Below are 17,116 nucleotides of genomic sequence, written 5' to 3'. Positions count from 1 at the left end.
GTGTCCCAGAGACAGCACAGAATAGACAATATGACACGAAACATTCTGCCAGCTCTCACTGGCACCTGTCTGAATGTGCTGCAGTTATGTTCAGCCGCTTCTCTGGCCACAGTAGATGTGCCTGTGGGTTTTGTAGGTGACGATTCTCTTTAGTTGTAAACTACTTTGGTTCCCAAGGCTCAGGGGCCCAGGAAGAGCCACTGAGTCAGCAAGCCAAGGGCCAAAGAGGGCACTACAGGTCACACTGTGGATTGCACAACACGCTCCTGTTGGTTGTACCCAGTCTTGCCAAAGTGCTGACTCTTCTCATACCTCTGGAACCCACAGGGAGTGCAGGATTAGGGTCATTTTGCAGTGTGGGACCGATACTGCCCTCCAAAGAATGCCCAAGGGAGGTTAGACTTTGGGGGAGCCCCAGCTCTCCAGCAGTCTGTGAAATGGATTCCTGCAGTGTAACCAGGGACCTCTGATCTAGAGATGGCAAAGGGCAGAGGGCCTTCTGAATGGTGCATGAAACCTAAATCTGCCTTCTCAGCACATCTGCGTGGCCAGATAGGAAGGCTGGGCAGGCAGGCTGGACAGGCTGCAGGCGGGCCTGGGTGCAGTTTCTTCCCATCAAACAGAAAACTGCTTGCTAACAACGGCCCACATCCTGTAGCTTAGCCATTCTTCCCATCTCCACTAAAAATCTAACGGAGAACACCATTTCCTATAAAGAACTCACATCTGACACAAAAGAAAAGTTCCCACTCCGAAACAACGCCTTGGCGGACTTCTCTACAATGTTGGCTTTGCACAGCTTTCACAGAATTGTGGGAGTGACACTCTGGCCAGCTCTCTTCACCAAGCCTATGAACATGCATTTTACTTGCCTGCTGCTTCTGGTTTGCTGGGTGAAGGTTAGTGGAGAAGGAGGGTGGAGAAGTAGGTTTTGGGGAAAAAGCCAAAAACAACAGTCGATTTTCCCTCCAAGTCCCAGGAGCAGAAAGGGCTGTGAAATCTTTCCTCCTGCCATTTGGTTCTTACCACATATGAGTTGAAGCCATAAGCACACAGCACCAGACTGAGTGGGCACCTTAGAGGCCATGGCAATATACGGGCTCTCCAAGACCAAGAGATGTTCTTCCTGTACCATCTACCTTCTACTTGGTATTCCCAGGACACCAGGGAGCCACCCATAAGACTACAATTAATTAGCTATGTGGTCCCAGGTAACTTATTCTCTCTGTCCTGGACTTGAGGTTCTCTGAGTCAGAGATAATACTTGCCTCACTCAGCTGCTGGAATTGGTATGAAGAGTAAAATTAGCTAATAGCCAAGAATTGCCTTGTGGGCGAGGAAAGAGCCATCCTTCCTTGTCACATGGTTTCCTCTTCCAGGCATATAACATTAGGAATCCCAAACACTGAGGGTGTTCTAGACAACATGAAAAGAGTTTTAATTATGAACACAGCTGACTTCTGTGATGCCATTTAAGGTCTTGTTTTCATTAAGCAGACCAATTAGACACTTGCAAAAAAATGTGCTTGATTCACCGAACCACAGGAAAGATCGCGAAAGTCTTACACAGAAAGCCATCAAGTCTACTGGGGAGAAGAAGGGGTTCAGTGGGAGGGAGAAGGGATGAGAGAGAATAATCGGCATTGAAAATGACCAAAATATGCTGGGTATGGCACTATACATCTTTGATCCCAGCACTTGGGAGGCAGAGGCAGGTCTCAGTGAGAGGCCAGCCAGGTCTATAGATTGAGTTCTAGGACAGCCAGAGCTATGTAGAGAGACTCTGTCACAAACAAACAAACAAACATTAAAAAAGGAAAAGAAAAAGAAAGAGAAAGAAACTGAAGTATATTATACATGTGTATGACAATGTCAAAGAACAATAGAATAATGGTTTTAAAAGTATCAAAGAGAGAAAAAAAGGAAAAACAAACAAACAGAATATCCAAGTCAGCACTTTGGTGAGAAGAATTAGACATGGCTTTTCTGTACTATTTCATTGGTTGCTCCCCCCTCCTCACCACACGCACACACACACACACACACACACACACACACACACACACACACGCACACTTTTCCATTTTGTTTTGTTTAACTCAGGGCCTTGTAGTGCAGGCTGGCCTTGAACTTGTGACCCTCTGCCTCCACCTCCTAAATGCTGGAATTACAAGGCGAATGCCACTATACCTGGACACTATCATATGCTTTTATTCCTCTCCAAATGAAGCATGTCAATAATGCAAGTCCAACTAACCAGTACCTTTGGATATGGAAATCAACCGCATACCCAGTGGTTGATTCACTAAACTCACAATCAATTAGAAATGCTTTGGGAACTGACCAGCGCATGCACCACTTGGAAGAGGACTGTGACTTCTAGACAGTTTTCAAATCTAAAAACAAGCTTGTAAACATAAGGAGGTGCCATGTCACATCCATTAGATGGACACACAGAGAAGAGTAAGGGCTGTCAGCGAGAAGAAACTGGATCCCTCCTAGCCAGATGGGGGAATGCAAAAATGGTACAGCTGCCTTGGGAAATGGCTGGGCAGTTCCTCAAAAGGCCACATGTAGAGTCACCACATGAGTCAACCACTCTACTCAGAGCTATGTAATGAGTGAACTGGAAGCCCATTTACAGAGGCCTTGCATGCAAATGCTCACAGCACCATTCTTCAAAATATCCAGGAAGTGGAACGAACCAAAACTCCCTCAAACAATGATGGATCAATAAAATGAGGTATGGCTTAACAAGATAGGTCAGCAATCACAAGGGTGGAGCTCCGATACATCAAAACACACCAGGTGGATGTATCCACAGAAGAGATCAACTTTGAGAATGCTATTCTAAGTGAAAAAAGCCAAATACCATTTATACAGGACAGAGGCAGATTAGTGGTTGTCTGCGGGGGAGGGATGAGGCCATGAGGAGAACCTGCTCCTGGGGGGAAGGAAACATGCTAGAGTCACAAACTGGAGATGGCTGCGTAACACTGTGAAGATATTAAAAACACTGAAATTTTCATTCTAATAGGGTAAATTTTATGGTATGGAAATTATACTTTATTTAAAATTTTGTTATTTGTTTTATGTGTATAGGTGTTTTGCCTGTATGCACGTCTGTGCACCATGTATGTGCAGTACCCACAGAGGCCAGAGTTACAGAAGGCTGTGAGCTGCCATGTGTGTGGGCACTGGGAATTGAACCTAGGCTCTTTGAAACAGCAGCCAGTACTTGTAACTGCTGAACCAACTCTCCAACCCAATAATTGGAGCCTTTTCAAAGCTAAGGAAGAGCAAAGAGAAGTCTGTGCTTTATAAACGAGGAGAGTTATTTAACATGGTGATAAATTTTACAAAGTAAGATGCACTGATGTTTTTCTCTTGGGCCCACATTTTGGCTCAGAAGATGGAGACAAGCTGTGGATGGAGCTACACTGGTGACTGGCAGGGAGAGGAGCCCTGGGTTTTATTCCAGACTTGGGTGTATCTTGTGGTTTACTTGGAAGAAAACACCTAACCCTACCTAAGAGCAGTCTGGGCAGAATTCAAGATAGATGCTGTGCTTTTTTAATGGATCAGTTCAAGAAAAGAAGTTAAAACTCATGGGAATTCAGTATAGTTTTGGGGCAGAACTTCTACCTAGGCCATGTAACCCCTGAAGCAAGTCACTTAATTCCCAGAGGGGCCGTCATGCTGAGGGCCTGGGTGGTTCTGGGAAAATTACTCCCTCCACTGGGGAAGAACCTCAGCTTTGCTAGCATCCTCCTGCCCAACACAAGCTACCAAGAGGGTTGGAGTGTGACTCATGAAAAGCAGGGAGTTTTGGCAAATGTGCCTTTTACTGCTTATGAATGTTTAACAGGTTTGTTTTGAAAAGTAAAAATACAAATTAAATCCAGGGGTATTTTAAGGGGAGACTAGTCCTGCCTGTGGACTAGTCCAGTTTCATGGGTTGAATGACTACCCCAACGGTGTCATGGTTTCCAGTCCTGAGGTGGAGACTGACATGGCCCAGAAGAAAAAATGTGCTCTTACGATGGCACTGGGTATTTGATCTTTTTTTTCTTCTCTGAGACAGGGTTTCTGTGTGTAGCCTGGGCTGCCCTGGAACTCATTTTGTGGTTCAGGCTGGCCTTGAACTCACAGAGGTCCACCAGCCTTTGCATTCTGAATGCTGGGATTAAAGGTATAAGCCACCACCACCCCGCAGACACTGAGTATGTGAAACTGACAGCTCCTAACTTTTTTTTTTTTATTCAAAGTGATTTTATTGCTGTGTATACTTGAGAGAATTTATGCCACTAGAGCAGAGGCTGTGGATGACTCATATTTCCAATTGGGTGGGAGAACCCGCTTAGTCTTATAGTAACGCGCCAGCCGGTGAATTCTGCTCTCTATCAGAATCAGGAGGAATTTAGCATCCTTATCCTTTCTGTTCTGCTCAAGATGTTTTCGGACAGCCACCGCTTTCTTTATCAAATGGTACAGATCCTCAGGGAGGTCAGGGGCAAGGCCTTTCGACTTAAGGATTCTCAGGATTTTGTTACCAGTCACAAAACGGACCTGTGCCACACCATGCGAGTCCCTCAGGAGACATCTATTTGGGAGGGAGTCAGGCCTTTCTTGGCCAGTTTGTAAATTATTTCCTTCACATCATCAGATGTCAGCTTCAGCCACGTGGGGACGCTACGGCAGTAGGGCAGCGCCGACTGGGACAGGCCCTTCCTGGGAGCGTGCATGCGACCCATGATGGCGGAGGTCTGGCAGCAGAAAGAGAACGAGGTAGGAAACTAGTTCCTAACTTTTTAAGAGACAACAAAGCAGCCATGTGTTCTTACTCTACCAGTCCTTGGTAAGATCAAGTGTGGGATGGAGCTGACTCAAGGACCAGCCTTCTGCAGGGGTGCCCTTAAGAACAGTCCAGGGACAAACAGAAAACCTCCCAAAAGCTGCCAGAGGGAAGAATACAAGAGGAGAGAACACAACCTACCCTTGGCTTTAGGAAGCCTCACTCCTCTCAAGGTTAGGAGCAGGGCTGGATGTCGTTGTCATGGGCATCGGTGGTGACCCCATCCCAAACTGAAGGGGCTAAGACACCAACAGGAATGCCGCCCATTCAGATTCCCTTCACAATTTCCATTTCTTAAACTAGCCCCTTTTTGGTGGTTTTCTGTCTTTCTCTGCTAACAGACACTAACAGGAAAGCAGGGACCAGGCAGGCTAGCGAAGAAGAGGAAGTGAACCCAGGGTGTGTCTGCAGCTCGCTCTAGGCAGCTCTGGAGTCCATCTTCAAAACATGCCTGAAAGGTAACGCTCATGTGCTTTGTGTCCACCAGCCTTGTGGATGCTGAATAAACCACACACGCCTCCGCAGCTACCTCACCTCCCCTCTCACGGCGGCATTTCTGCCGTCTGGCAGAGTTCATCTTTGCTGAGGAAGAGACGCGGCCGAAGAGCAGAGAAGTACTGAGCACACTGGCCTCACGGGCAGCTCCCTCCTTTCATTCTTTTTTTAGGGATGGAATCCAGGGCAAGCGCCCTGCCATGGAGCCCCATCCCCACCCCACATTTCTTTCTCTCTGAGCTTTTCAGACCGGGGTGGGGTGGGGTGGGGTGGGGGGCAAGACCTGTCGTCACCAGCTTTGCTCACTTCTGCTCCTGAGACAGGTGTGAGACACAGTGGCTGGCAATCTTTGGCTGGTTCTTTGTCAATGCCAAAGATGCCAGGTCATGACCTCGACATGCTTAGGTTTGTCTAGGAAACACTGAAATGACTAGGGAGCTCGAGACCTCTGGGACTCCTTTCTTCCTTCGCCTAGTCATGTGAGTCTTGCTTATGACGTAGCCAGTGCCATCCCCACTCCCGCTCCCAGAAACAGTGACCCACAGAGGAAGCCTTCATACGCTGTCTATCTACCCAGCACAATGCTGTACAAAAGGCTGGACAAAAACACTATCCACTAAATGAATGACTTCTCAATGCAGGAGCTTAGGAAGCACAGCTTTGTGTGTGCTGACTGGGGCACTTCTGCAGGGACCCATGTCAAGGATGGATAGTAAGCATTCTATCATCTGCACTGTGATAGAGACAGGGTCACCCTGTATCTTCTTGTGGACAAGACATACTTAGAAGGCGCAGGAGAAGCCCCTCTTGCTGAGGATCTACTCAGTTCCAATGGATCGATTTGAAAGAGCGTCTGTGTTTTCCTTCAGGTTGAATGGGTGAAGAGCAAGCATGAGTGCATTCCTCCAAAGCAGGCAGCAGACAGGGGAGTGACGGCAGCGGAGGGGACAGGAAGGAGACTGAAAGTACCTGAGCACACTTACGCGCACTGCATTCGGCTCGCCTCTACTCACACTGGGACCCAGGCTAGGTATAGAGGGATTCCAAAGACTCACGGGGCTGATTTTGGATCACCTTGCAGCACTCTGCCTCCAAGGAACGAAGCCAGAGACGGTCCACTTACTGGTGCCAGACCACTAACTGTCACCTTTAAACTTGACGCAGGTGCTGGCTGGCCTTATGCCAACTTGACACACAAACTGAAGTCGCCTGGCAGGAGGGAATCTCAATTGAGAACATGTCTCCCTAAGATCCGGCTGTATGGCATTTTCTTCATTACTTATTGTTGGGGGAGGGCCCAGCCCATGGTGGGCGGGGCCATCCCTGGGCTGGTGGTCCTGGGTTCTATAAGAAAGCAGGCTGAGCAAGCCAGGAAGCAGCGCTCCTCCATGGCCTCTGCATCAGCTCCTGCCTCCAGGATCCTGCCCTGCTTGAGTTCCTGTCCTGACTTCCTTTGATCATGAACAGCGATATGCGAGTGTAAGCCAAATAAACCCTTTCCTCCTCAACCTGAGTTTTGGTCATGGTGTTTCGTCACAGCAATAGCAATCCTCACTAAGACAACACGTAAGAACAATTTGAGAATGATGTTTGGGGAGAGGGAAAATTCAGGTTAAGGACTGAGATCATACGCTTGAACTTATGTGGATTCCCTACCTCCTGGCCCCTGTCCTGCACAGGACACGACTCACTGTCTGCTTCCGAGAACGATCCAGACTCGTCACTGGAATTGGTTCCATAAGACTGCTCACATTTAATTTGGGGTCGGACTTGGTTGTACATTCCATCTCCCATCAGGCCTGGCTCCTGATGTTCCGTGGCAAGGAATCTGGCTCCCTGGGAACAGGGTGAGGAGGAGAACTCACAGAGAGGGAGGCTGCACGGGGAGCCCCCGCTCCCATCCTCTGCGTAGGAATAGGAGGAGCAGGAGCTGGAGGTCCTGGTTCTGGTCTCTAGTGGAGGTGAGCGAGGACAGACTTTGATTGGCACCGGGCAGCTGGTGTTGGGCCGTATCCTGCCTGGCAAGTGGTCGGCCATCAGTCCACTGTGGGAGTAGGCCTGTGAGCTGGGGAGGGACTGGCCAGCTCCCACCCATAGGCTTTTTGGCACCGGCTCAGAGAGGTCTTTGTCCAAATTGCTCACCCCAGAATACGAGTGCACTGAAGTGCTCACTTGGTCACACATGCTTGAGGAGAAGATGACACTCCTCCGGTCCAGCTCTCCCTCCTGTTTACAGAGGGCCTCCGGCCCAGGCCCCCTGAGTGGCGACCCCATTGTGAAGTTGGACACATCCTTCTGGCCCATGTGGGGCTGTCCATAATTCCCTGTGAAAGGGGTGTAGTCAGTTTTAAGGTCACCCTGAGAGATCCCCTTGTTAAAAGGGCATGCTGAACTCCTGACAAAGTGCTGTTGAGATGTACTGGGCAGGCCAGACGACTCCGCACCTTTTGCTATACTGAATAGAGACCGTAGACAGGAAGGCGAGGACACACTCCTGGATCTGTCCAGGCAGGTGGCTCCAGTAGGGGTACTGGGGGTAGGGGTAGGGCTGGGCTGTTTTCGGTCCATCTCAACATCCCCGGGTCTGTCTTTGATGTCAGTTTCATCTCCCGACAGGCAGAGCGTGACGGTCTCCTCCTCGGCCTCTTCACTGGGTGGCTCACTTTTAATCTGTCCCCTGGAGAGCCCCGGTTTGAGGCTATTGCCAGGGCTGTCTTCACTGAATGTGCTTGCAAACCCTGAGGTACTGTGTGAGGGCGCGCTATAGACATTCTTGGTACATGCAAGCTGGTACTTCTTGTATCTAGGTACTGAGTTTTCCTTGGTGTCTGTGGGTACCTCAGACTCAGGTAGCAAGGCTTCTTCTTTCTCTGCTACTGGGACGGCAGTGGCCTCAAAACTGATGGGGTCTGTGGGGCAAGCCATCTTAGCTGTCTCTGAGTCCATCGTCTCTTCCTCCTCCTCTTCTCCCGCAGAGTTCCCATGGTCCTCTTGGGGGCGCTGGCACGCACTGTCCTTTCGGCACACAAACAGGCCATCCTCGCTGTTCAGGAGCTGCGTCTGCAGGAAGCTGAAGCAGGAGTCCTCCAGATTGTGCATGCGCAGGAACTCGGCACAGCGGATGACCTCTCGGATGTTCTCTCTGCTGAGTAACAGCTTGGCAGTGTAGGCAAACTGTAGCAGTGGCCCAAAGCCCCTGGCCGTGACCTGCAAAACAAACAGGGAAGTTGCCAACATTACCATCAGCACTGCTATTGTCCTGAATTTCTCAACCAAAGCAAGATAACCAGACAGGGCTAATGCCCTAGAATAAAAACTGCAAAGGAGCAGTTAATCTCGTCCTGGGTCAGCAATGCTTCTGTATCCAATAATTAGTGACCGTCTCGTGCCTGCTACCTCTGCACTCCACGGCACCAGCAGAACTGAGAATCACCATGGGCAAGTGGTGAAGCAAGATGACAAAGGGGTCATTGTTTACACTAATGAAATATCCTGGCAAAAATGCACACAACAATGGGAAGCCTATTAATTTCTGTCCCAGTCAGAGAGCTACTCTACCCAAGAGGGGCTGCTGCTGTGACCCTTCTTGTGGCCAAAGCAAGTATTATCATTTTCTTGTCAACCACAAAATGGCAGGCTGGCTGTGGAGTTTTAAAAACAGTGTTTCCTTACAATGTTAAAAGAAACATTGAGAGTCTCTGTTTTGCTCATTCTTCACAGCTTCTACTTGGAATCTTCTTCCTCTTCCTCCTCTTTTTTTTTTTTCCTTGAGACAAGGTCTCACTATGTATGTCTGGCTGTCCAGGAACTCACCATGTAGACCAGACTATCCTCCAATTCAGAGATCTGCCTGCCTCTACCTCCCAAGTGCTGGAATTAAAGATGTGCACCACTGTGCCCAGCCCTACTTGGGATTTTCCTTCCTTCCTTCCTTCCTTCCTTCCTTCCTTCCTTCCTTCCTTCCTTCCTTCCTTCCTTCCTTCCTTCCTTGCTTTTTTTAAAGGGTTCATTTATTTATTATGTATACAATGTTCTATCTGCACGCCAGAAGAGGGAACCAAGTCTCATATCTCATTATAGATGGTCGTGAGTGACCTAATGGTTGCTGGGAATTAAACTCAGGACCTCTGGAAGAGCAGCCATTGCTCTTAACCTCTAAGCCTTCTCTCCAGCCCCCTTACTTGGGGTTTTCAATCATTGTGTCATACCTGACCTTACAATAACACCAAAGAGGATGACAATTATCAAGAAGAAATTAACTCCTGATTCAAAAGAGTTAGGGTGTATAGATCTACACAATCTGGCTGTCATTTCAATGGTTGTAGCCTCCAAGTAGCAAAGGACATGGGCTATCCCTTCCCTAATGACTGGCAGCAGCTTTGCTATGTAGCTGCCTAAAACCTTCTGTGGCTAAGCTTAGTGCATTTGCTTCTAGTGTATTTTACAGATCGAAAATGTGGTACTTATGCACAGCCTCCACAGATGTATGTATATGCACACACACAGTGACACAGACAATTAAAACAATTAAAAGTATGTTGCCTGTGGTTAACTGTTTTTTGTTTTTTGTTTTTAAAGATAGAAACATCTAAACCCAGGGGTTCAGGGTAAGCTTTCTTACCCTGTATATAATATTCATTATCCTTTAGATCCTTATTAACACAGCTGCTGATCCAGGGGAAAGGAAGGCAGAGCTACAGAGCATGTGAACACATCAGACAAGAGCAGCAGTTGGGGTGCTTGCTGAAGCTACAGGGGCAGCGATCACCAGTTTCCTAGGGGGAGGGAATACGGAGGGAGATGGAGTGGTAAGCTGATCGGCTGACTTCTGCAGTCTTAAGATTTCCTGCAGCAGCCCAAGCTCATTTGCCGACCTGTCTCCAATGCACAAGACTCAACACATTTTGTTCTCTCAACCCTTGTTGCCAGAGAGGAAATGTCCTGGATTCTCCAGGACCCAGTCTTGTGTCATCACAGGCTTTCAGGTTAGGAAGAATACTCAGACACACACTGGGTAGGATTTTAATTGTTGATATTGTTGAAGTACTTAACAAAAATCCAAACGAAAATAATCTGCCAGAAAATAAGTTCAAAGCCGTCAGTAACATGCTGATTTGAAATAAGACATGTATAGAGGAAATCCTATATGTATGGAGGAATCAAATAAAGAGCAAGAAAGGGAGACGTTAAATTGTTATTGTTTTCAGATGACATGAATTTTTTTTTCTTTTTCAGAGCTGAGGATAGAACTCAGGGCCTTGTGCTTGCTAGGCAAGTGTTCTACCACTGAGCTAAATCCCCAACCCCAGATGACATGATTTTTAAAAGTAGGTAACCCTGAAGATTCCACCATTTAAGATCATGAACTAAAAGTAAAGTTTTTAGACACAAAAATCAACATACAAAAGCCAGCAGCATTTCTATATTCTAGCGGTGAATTGTCTTCATCAGAAATCCCATTTACATAGCTACAAAAACCACTTAGGAATAAATCTAACCAATGAGGTAAAAGATGTGTGGGAGCCCAGCTGGGAGACTGGCTTCCACATTTTGTGACAGGGTACTCTTGAGGAGTGAGGGATAAGAGATATTTAGATAGAGGGATAGAAGGGAGAGAAACAGAAACACAGGATAGCCTTGGGAGGGCCTGGATCATTATCCACCAGCCCCTTCTGTCTCTTGCAAAGGGCTATTTATAGGAATGCCAAGGGGTGGAGCAAAAGACCTCCCCCTAGTACGGCCAAGTGCAGACTCTTTCCAATCACCTGGTAACCTATGCACGTGGTCAAGCAATTCTCTAATGCAGTCCTGCTGTGTAAAGCAAGCTCAGATCTCACTAGGAAACCTTTGTGGGACTCCACAAAGATCTCTACAGTGAAAACTATAAAACATTGATTAATGAATTTGGAGACATATAGACAAACAGAAGGATACTATGTATAAGTGGTCTAGGAGAATTAATATTGTTAAAACATTCATATTACCCAAGCAAATCTATAATCTAATGCAACCCATACTGAAATATGAATGATAATTATAGAAGAAAAAAAAACCATAGAATTTTGGTAGCATGTGCCTATAGTTCTAACTACTTGAAAAGCTGAGATATGAGGGTTGTTTGAAATTGAATGTCAGCCTGGGCAACATACTCATATTCAATCTCTTTCTCTCTCTCTCTCTCTCTCTCTCTGTCTGTCTCTCTCTGTCTCTCTCTCTCTCTGGGATGGGCAGTCTCACTATATACCCCAGGCTGTCTTTAAACTCTTAATTCTCCTGCTTCTGCTTCTAAGTTCTACAATTATATGGGTATATCACCACATTTGGTTTGGTTCTGCCTCTTTTTAAAAAAGTAATATTTTCATTAGTTCTTTGAGAATTTTCATACAATATATTTTGATCATATTCACCTCCTTCTCCAACTCCTCCCAGATCAGTGGTTCTCAAACTTCCTAATGCTGCAACCCTTTTAATACAGTTCCTCATGTTGTGGTGACCCCAACCATAACATTACTTCATTGCTACTTCATAACTGTAATTTTGTTAGTTATTAATTGTATTGTAAATGTCTGATATATAGGATATCTGATATGCATTCCTCAAAGAGGTTGAGAACCTCTGTTCTAGATCCACCCCTACTACTTTCCTACCCACCTAATCTATGGTTCTTTACCAGACTCTTGAAAGAAAACTAAACAAGACAACTCCCCTCCAAACCCCATGAAGTCCAATTTTTGTTGCCTTGAGTGTGAGGCCTACTGTGAAGTATGGCTGACCTGCTAGTGAGCACACCATTAAAGAAATCTGATTCTCCTTCTTTGAGCACTCATCAAATGCTGATAGCTCCTCAGTTAGGGGCAGGACTTCACCGCCACCTCCCGCTTCTGTGCTTGGGCTCGCACAGGTCTTGTTCATGCTGTCTGTTATCACTGCTGTGAGTTCATGAGCAGCTGCCCTCTTGTGTCTGGAAAACAGTTTCCCTGAAGTCATTCACTGCCTGGGGCTCTTATAAGCTTTCCACCCTTTCTTCCATGAAGATCCTTAAGCCTTGGAGGGAGGCACATGATACAGAAGTCCCATTTAGGGCTCAGAACTCTCAAGTCTCATATTTTTTTGCATGTTGACCAGTTGTGAGTCTCTGTTGTTAGTCACCATCAATTGCAAGAAAAAGCTTCTCTGATGAGAGTTGAGAGATGCACCAATCATGGGTATATCAGTAGGTTATTAGTGGTCATTTTAATACTGTATCCACTTAATAGACTAATATTACTAGGGCCTATGATCTATCTACCATTAACAGTACAAGTATGTGTTCCATCTCATGAAGTGGGGCTTAAATACAATCAGAAAATGGTTAGTTACTCCCATAACATTTTACCACTATTGTACCAGTGGGCATATCTTACCAGGCAGGTCATTATTGTAGCTTTCAGGGTTCACAGTTAGGTGAGAATGACAATTGTTAGGGACCAAGATTTCAGGAACCAAACATGAACCATGGAAAGTACTAGCTAAGCCAGAGAACAAGTCATAAGCCCACTGCCCTTCCCCAGAGCAGTAACACCTGTTTACTAACCGGAGGCTCCCAAATATAAGAACATCCCACAGCCAGGTGCCATGGCAACCGAATGTAAAGAGCATTCCATGGTCAGGTAGCCTAGCAACAGAACAAATGGCTCCTGACCAGTGACCTTAGCAGACTTCTTGCAGTTGCACGACCTGCACGTCTCCCACGTTCTACACGCTTTCCATGTCCCTTCCCCTTCCCTCCTTCCCGCCCCTTCCCCTCTTATGCTATATAAGCCATGCAGAGAAAAATAAAGATTGGCAGCTTGATCAGAATTCTGTCTTGGTGTCCGTCTTTCATGTTGCCCTTCCCTTTCATTCGCTCCCACAGGTGGGTTGCCCCTGTTGAAACCCCGGTGGCTGGGGCAGACAATGACTTTTCTTTTCTAGTAGTATACACAGCACCTTCCAGCATTTTGAAAGCTAGCCAGTAGTGACCAAACTTCCATGTTTATGACTCAGGTAAGGTGTCATTAGCAGTAGAGTCCTACCATCAAGTTCAGGGTGGTAATCAAGAACAATGACAATAGCCATTAATATTTTTTGGGGGTGGTGGTCTATGGGAACTCATTGGTTAAAAACTCAAAATATAATAACCCATTCCTAGGGTTTGTATTTGCTAGCATGTGGCATCTAGCTGGAATATTGTTCTCCTGTTATTGGGTGTTCTGCTTTGTCCTTGACATAAGTTAGAGTTATCTAGGAAAAGGGATCATCAATTAAAGAAATGCTTCCATCAGTTTAGCCTGTAGGCAGGTCTGTGAAGAATTTTTGTGACTGATGAGAGAAGGCTCAGCCTGCTGTGGGTGGTACCACCCCTGGGAAGGTGGAACCTGGTGGTATAAGAAAGCAAGATAAACAAGCATTTCCCCATGGGCTCTGCTTTAATTCCTGTCCTGATTCCCCTTCATGATGGACTGATGTAAGCCATAAGGTAAAATAAACAGTTTCCTCCCTAAGCTGCTTTTGGTCATTTTTTTTTTTTTTTTTTAAATCTCAGCAATAAAAACCTAACTAGAACATAGGGTAACTCCATTTGAAATTTTAATATATGCATACTTAAATATTTTAGGGAGTTTCTATAGTAGCAGATGGCTTTTTCAAATCTGGCTCTGTCTTTTAATTATTATTTTTCTTTTGGAATGTGTTGTGAGTGACTGTCCTCCATGCAAAGCAATGGCCATCTTGGAGCATTCAGCTGTGTTCCCTTGCAAAAGTTCATCTCAGTTGAGCTTGTTGGTGGTTTATACCCTAGCATAGCAAGGTGATACTTGCTTGAGTATCCAGCTACATCTAACTACTTCCTCCTACTGGCAACTCTCCATGTGGCTTTGGGAGGAACTAGAGTATATACAACATATAAGTCAAGAAAGAGTAGACGGGGCTATGGGAAGCCCACCATCACTACTGGGTTAAGGCTTTTCAGGTACAGCTAGTCAGAGAAGGAGAGCCTACACCCATGTAAGTACTTCTCACTTATACTCTGTAAGGACGCCATCAACTCATTGGTTTTCTAGAGTGAACTTTGGGGGAATCATGTTTCAGTTGGTCATTAAGACTTTGGGAGGAGGAGGAGGAGTCATTGCTTTATAGTAACAGTATGGAATTACAAAAGATCCTGAAAAACTAAAGAAATCTACAAGAAAAATAATAAAGCAAGAAGCATTGTACTACCCCCTTTTCAAATATAACATAATTTTAGTAACCCAAGATGTATTGTCATAGCACTACACAGGACCAGAGCAGGAGAATGGAGAGCCCAGAAACAAACCATACATTTGCTGATTTGGCAAAAGGGCTAAGAACACACACGACAGGGAAAGAACAATCATGTCTGTAAATGTTGCTGGGAAAACTGTACGACTATACTGAATGAAAACAGATTCTTGTCTCTCACCAGATACAAATATCCACTCAAAGTATATGAAAAACTTAAATGTAGGATCTCAAACTACAAAACTCCTAGAAGAAAGCATGGAAACATGCATGGAATTCCATTATACTGGTCTGGACTATGATGTTTTTTGGATATGAACGTAGATATATTGCCTCATTTTTGGGGTATGAAGAAACAAAAGCAAAAGCAGACAAATGGGATTATATCCAAATTTAAAAAAAGTTTCTACATAGCAAAGGAAATGACAGAATACAAAGAGAACCCACAAGGTATGAGAAGATATTTACAAACTCTACATTTACTATGGGCCAACTGTAAAAGAAAAAAAAAAAAAAGAGGCCAGCTATGGTGGTGCACTGTTTAATCTCAGCACTCAAGAGGCAGAGGCAGGCAGATCTTTGTGAGTTTGAGGCCAGCTTGGTCTACATAATGAGTTCCATGCTAGCCAGGGCTACACAGTGAGACCCTGCCTCAAAAAACTTATAAAAACTCAATAGGAAGAAAAATTTCAATTAAAAAAGGATTAAAATTAAAACCTCATCAAATAGACATTTTTAAAAAGGAAGACACACAAACAGTTCATGAATTTATGAAAAGTGTCCAGCATCACTCATAATCAGGGAACTGTGATTTGAACCCATGTTGGGAAGTGCCTTAGAATGCTGTTATCAGAAGGGTAAACTTAGTATATGTTGGTGAGGCTGTGTGGAAAAGAGGAGCCATTAAAAAAGGAGTTCCTTAAAAAAATTAAAAATGGAACCCCACTGCTGGGTATATTTCCAAAGGAAATAAATGCAATATCCAGAGACATATGTAGAAGAGATACAAAGAATGAAAAGTTAATTCCTAAGTAAGAGCATAAGCAAGTTAACTATGAAAGTGTCACCATAAGAATATTCGAGAAGCTGTGCGCTGAGAAATCCAGACAAATACCTGTGGCCTGCAGGTCCCTTGAACACACTCACTGGGACACCAGGATACAATCAAGCCCTTGTTTATTTACGATTGTGGGTCAAGGCTGCATTCATACAATGTGCACATTTACAACTGCCACTGGAGAGGAATCCCAGGCAATGGTAATAGGCCGAAATGTGTCCATCACAATCTGGACAGTGCTAAAACCAGCAAAGGTTGTCTACACACTAGATCAGCCTCCGTGTCTTCAAAGATGCTTCCACAATCTGTCCATTTTGAGGAACCACTTAAATCCACTCATTGTATCAGATGGCAAATATCTAAGTAACAATGTGAAGCTGCACATTCATAAATCTGTGATCACACCTGTACTGTTATTTACTCTTTGTTCTTAAGGAGTAAGTCTCTGATAATGGGAAAAAAATAAGAAGGGAGGGAGGCAGAGACTCATTCCCAACACCAATGACGCATAAAATGGTATTTAAAAAAGTAATGATCATAAAGTGGAATGAAGTGGTTAGAAATAGAAAACTAGTTCCATTCCACTGCTGTTAATGAGCCCAGTCCCATCGCTGTGATGAGCATGGACATATCTAGACTAAAGCCCACTGGTCATTTAGGAACGTTCTAAAGGCACAGTAAACAGACGGTAAGTCCGATGTTAGAACCTGGAATAACGGCCATGCCTTTGAACAGCATATCCTGGATGGATGACTCTGAAGAACATTTTATCATCGTTCTTAACTGTGTTGCTCTCTGGCCTGGAATGTACAGCACACACTGTACAGATGGTACTAGATCACACATCAGGAGCAGATAGAACATTCCATAGGGGACTGAGACTGGGGAGGATGCAGGAACTAATGACTTCCTGCTTTGTGTGTCCTACTGACTACTGACTCTAGTCAATGATTGGTACACATGAGGCGGTGGCACCAACCTGCAGTGTTAGCTCTAAAAGGAGTGAGACCAGGTCATCAAACTCACACTGATTTCAGTAACACATTGACAATGACACATCGGAACTCTGACCCTGAACCCTTAATTCCTTTGGGTTCTGACTTACCATTTCCATGCAGTTAACAAAAGGAAGATGGGCTAATAAATACTCAGCAAGCAGAGCACACATGTGCAATTTGAGGGATGGGGAGCCCATTACTGCCCAAGGAACCCATATTGCTGCTGGTTAGAGCTTATGATAAGAAACACATACTTTAACATATATTACAAAAATGGGAGTCCCATGACTTGTATGGGGATGACCAACCGTTTTCTGATTGGATTTGATGTGTGCTGTGCTCCACAGGAGATATATTTTTTAAGTCTGGTACTGTAAACCTGGTCAAGAGCGCTCTCTCTCTCTCTCTCTCTCTCTCTCTCTCTCTCTCACA

General features: G+C 45.3%; 1 protein-coding gene and 1 pseudogene across 1 annotated transcript in view; both read right to left on the bottom strand.

Annotated features, from left to right (window-relative positions):
* The window catches only part of Bach2 (BTB domain and CNC homolog 2), a 335,948-nt gene that overhangs the window by 11,862 nt on the left and 306,970 nt on the right, over positions 1 to 17,116 (bottom strand). Inside the window, exon 5 of the mRNA XM_036179422.1 lies at positions 7,007 to 8,557. Within this exon, the coding sequence (XP_036035315.1) occupies positions 7,007 to 8,557 (1,551 nt within the window). The remainder of the gene's footprint in view (positions 1 to 7,006; positions 8,558 to 17,116) is intronic.
* On the bottom strand, positions 4,257 to 4,759 carry LOC118578463 (annotated as a pseudogene).

The sequence above is a fragment of the Onychomys torridus genome, chromosome 2, assembly GCF_903995425.1.
Source record: "Onychomys torridus chromosome 2, mOncTor1.1, whole genome shotgun sequence".
Taxonomy (NCBI): domain Eukaryota; kingdom Metazoa; phylum Chordata; class Mammalia; order Rodentia; family Cricetidae; genus Onychomys; species Onychomys torridus.
This window is presented reverse-complemented; position numbering and strand designations above follow the sequence as displayed.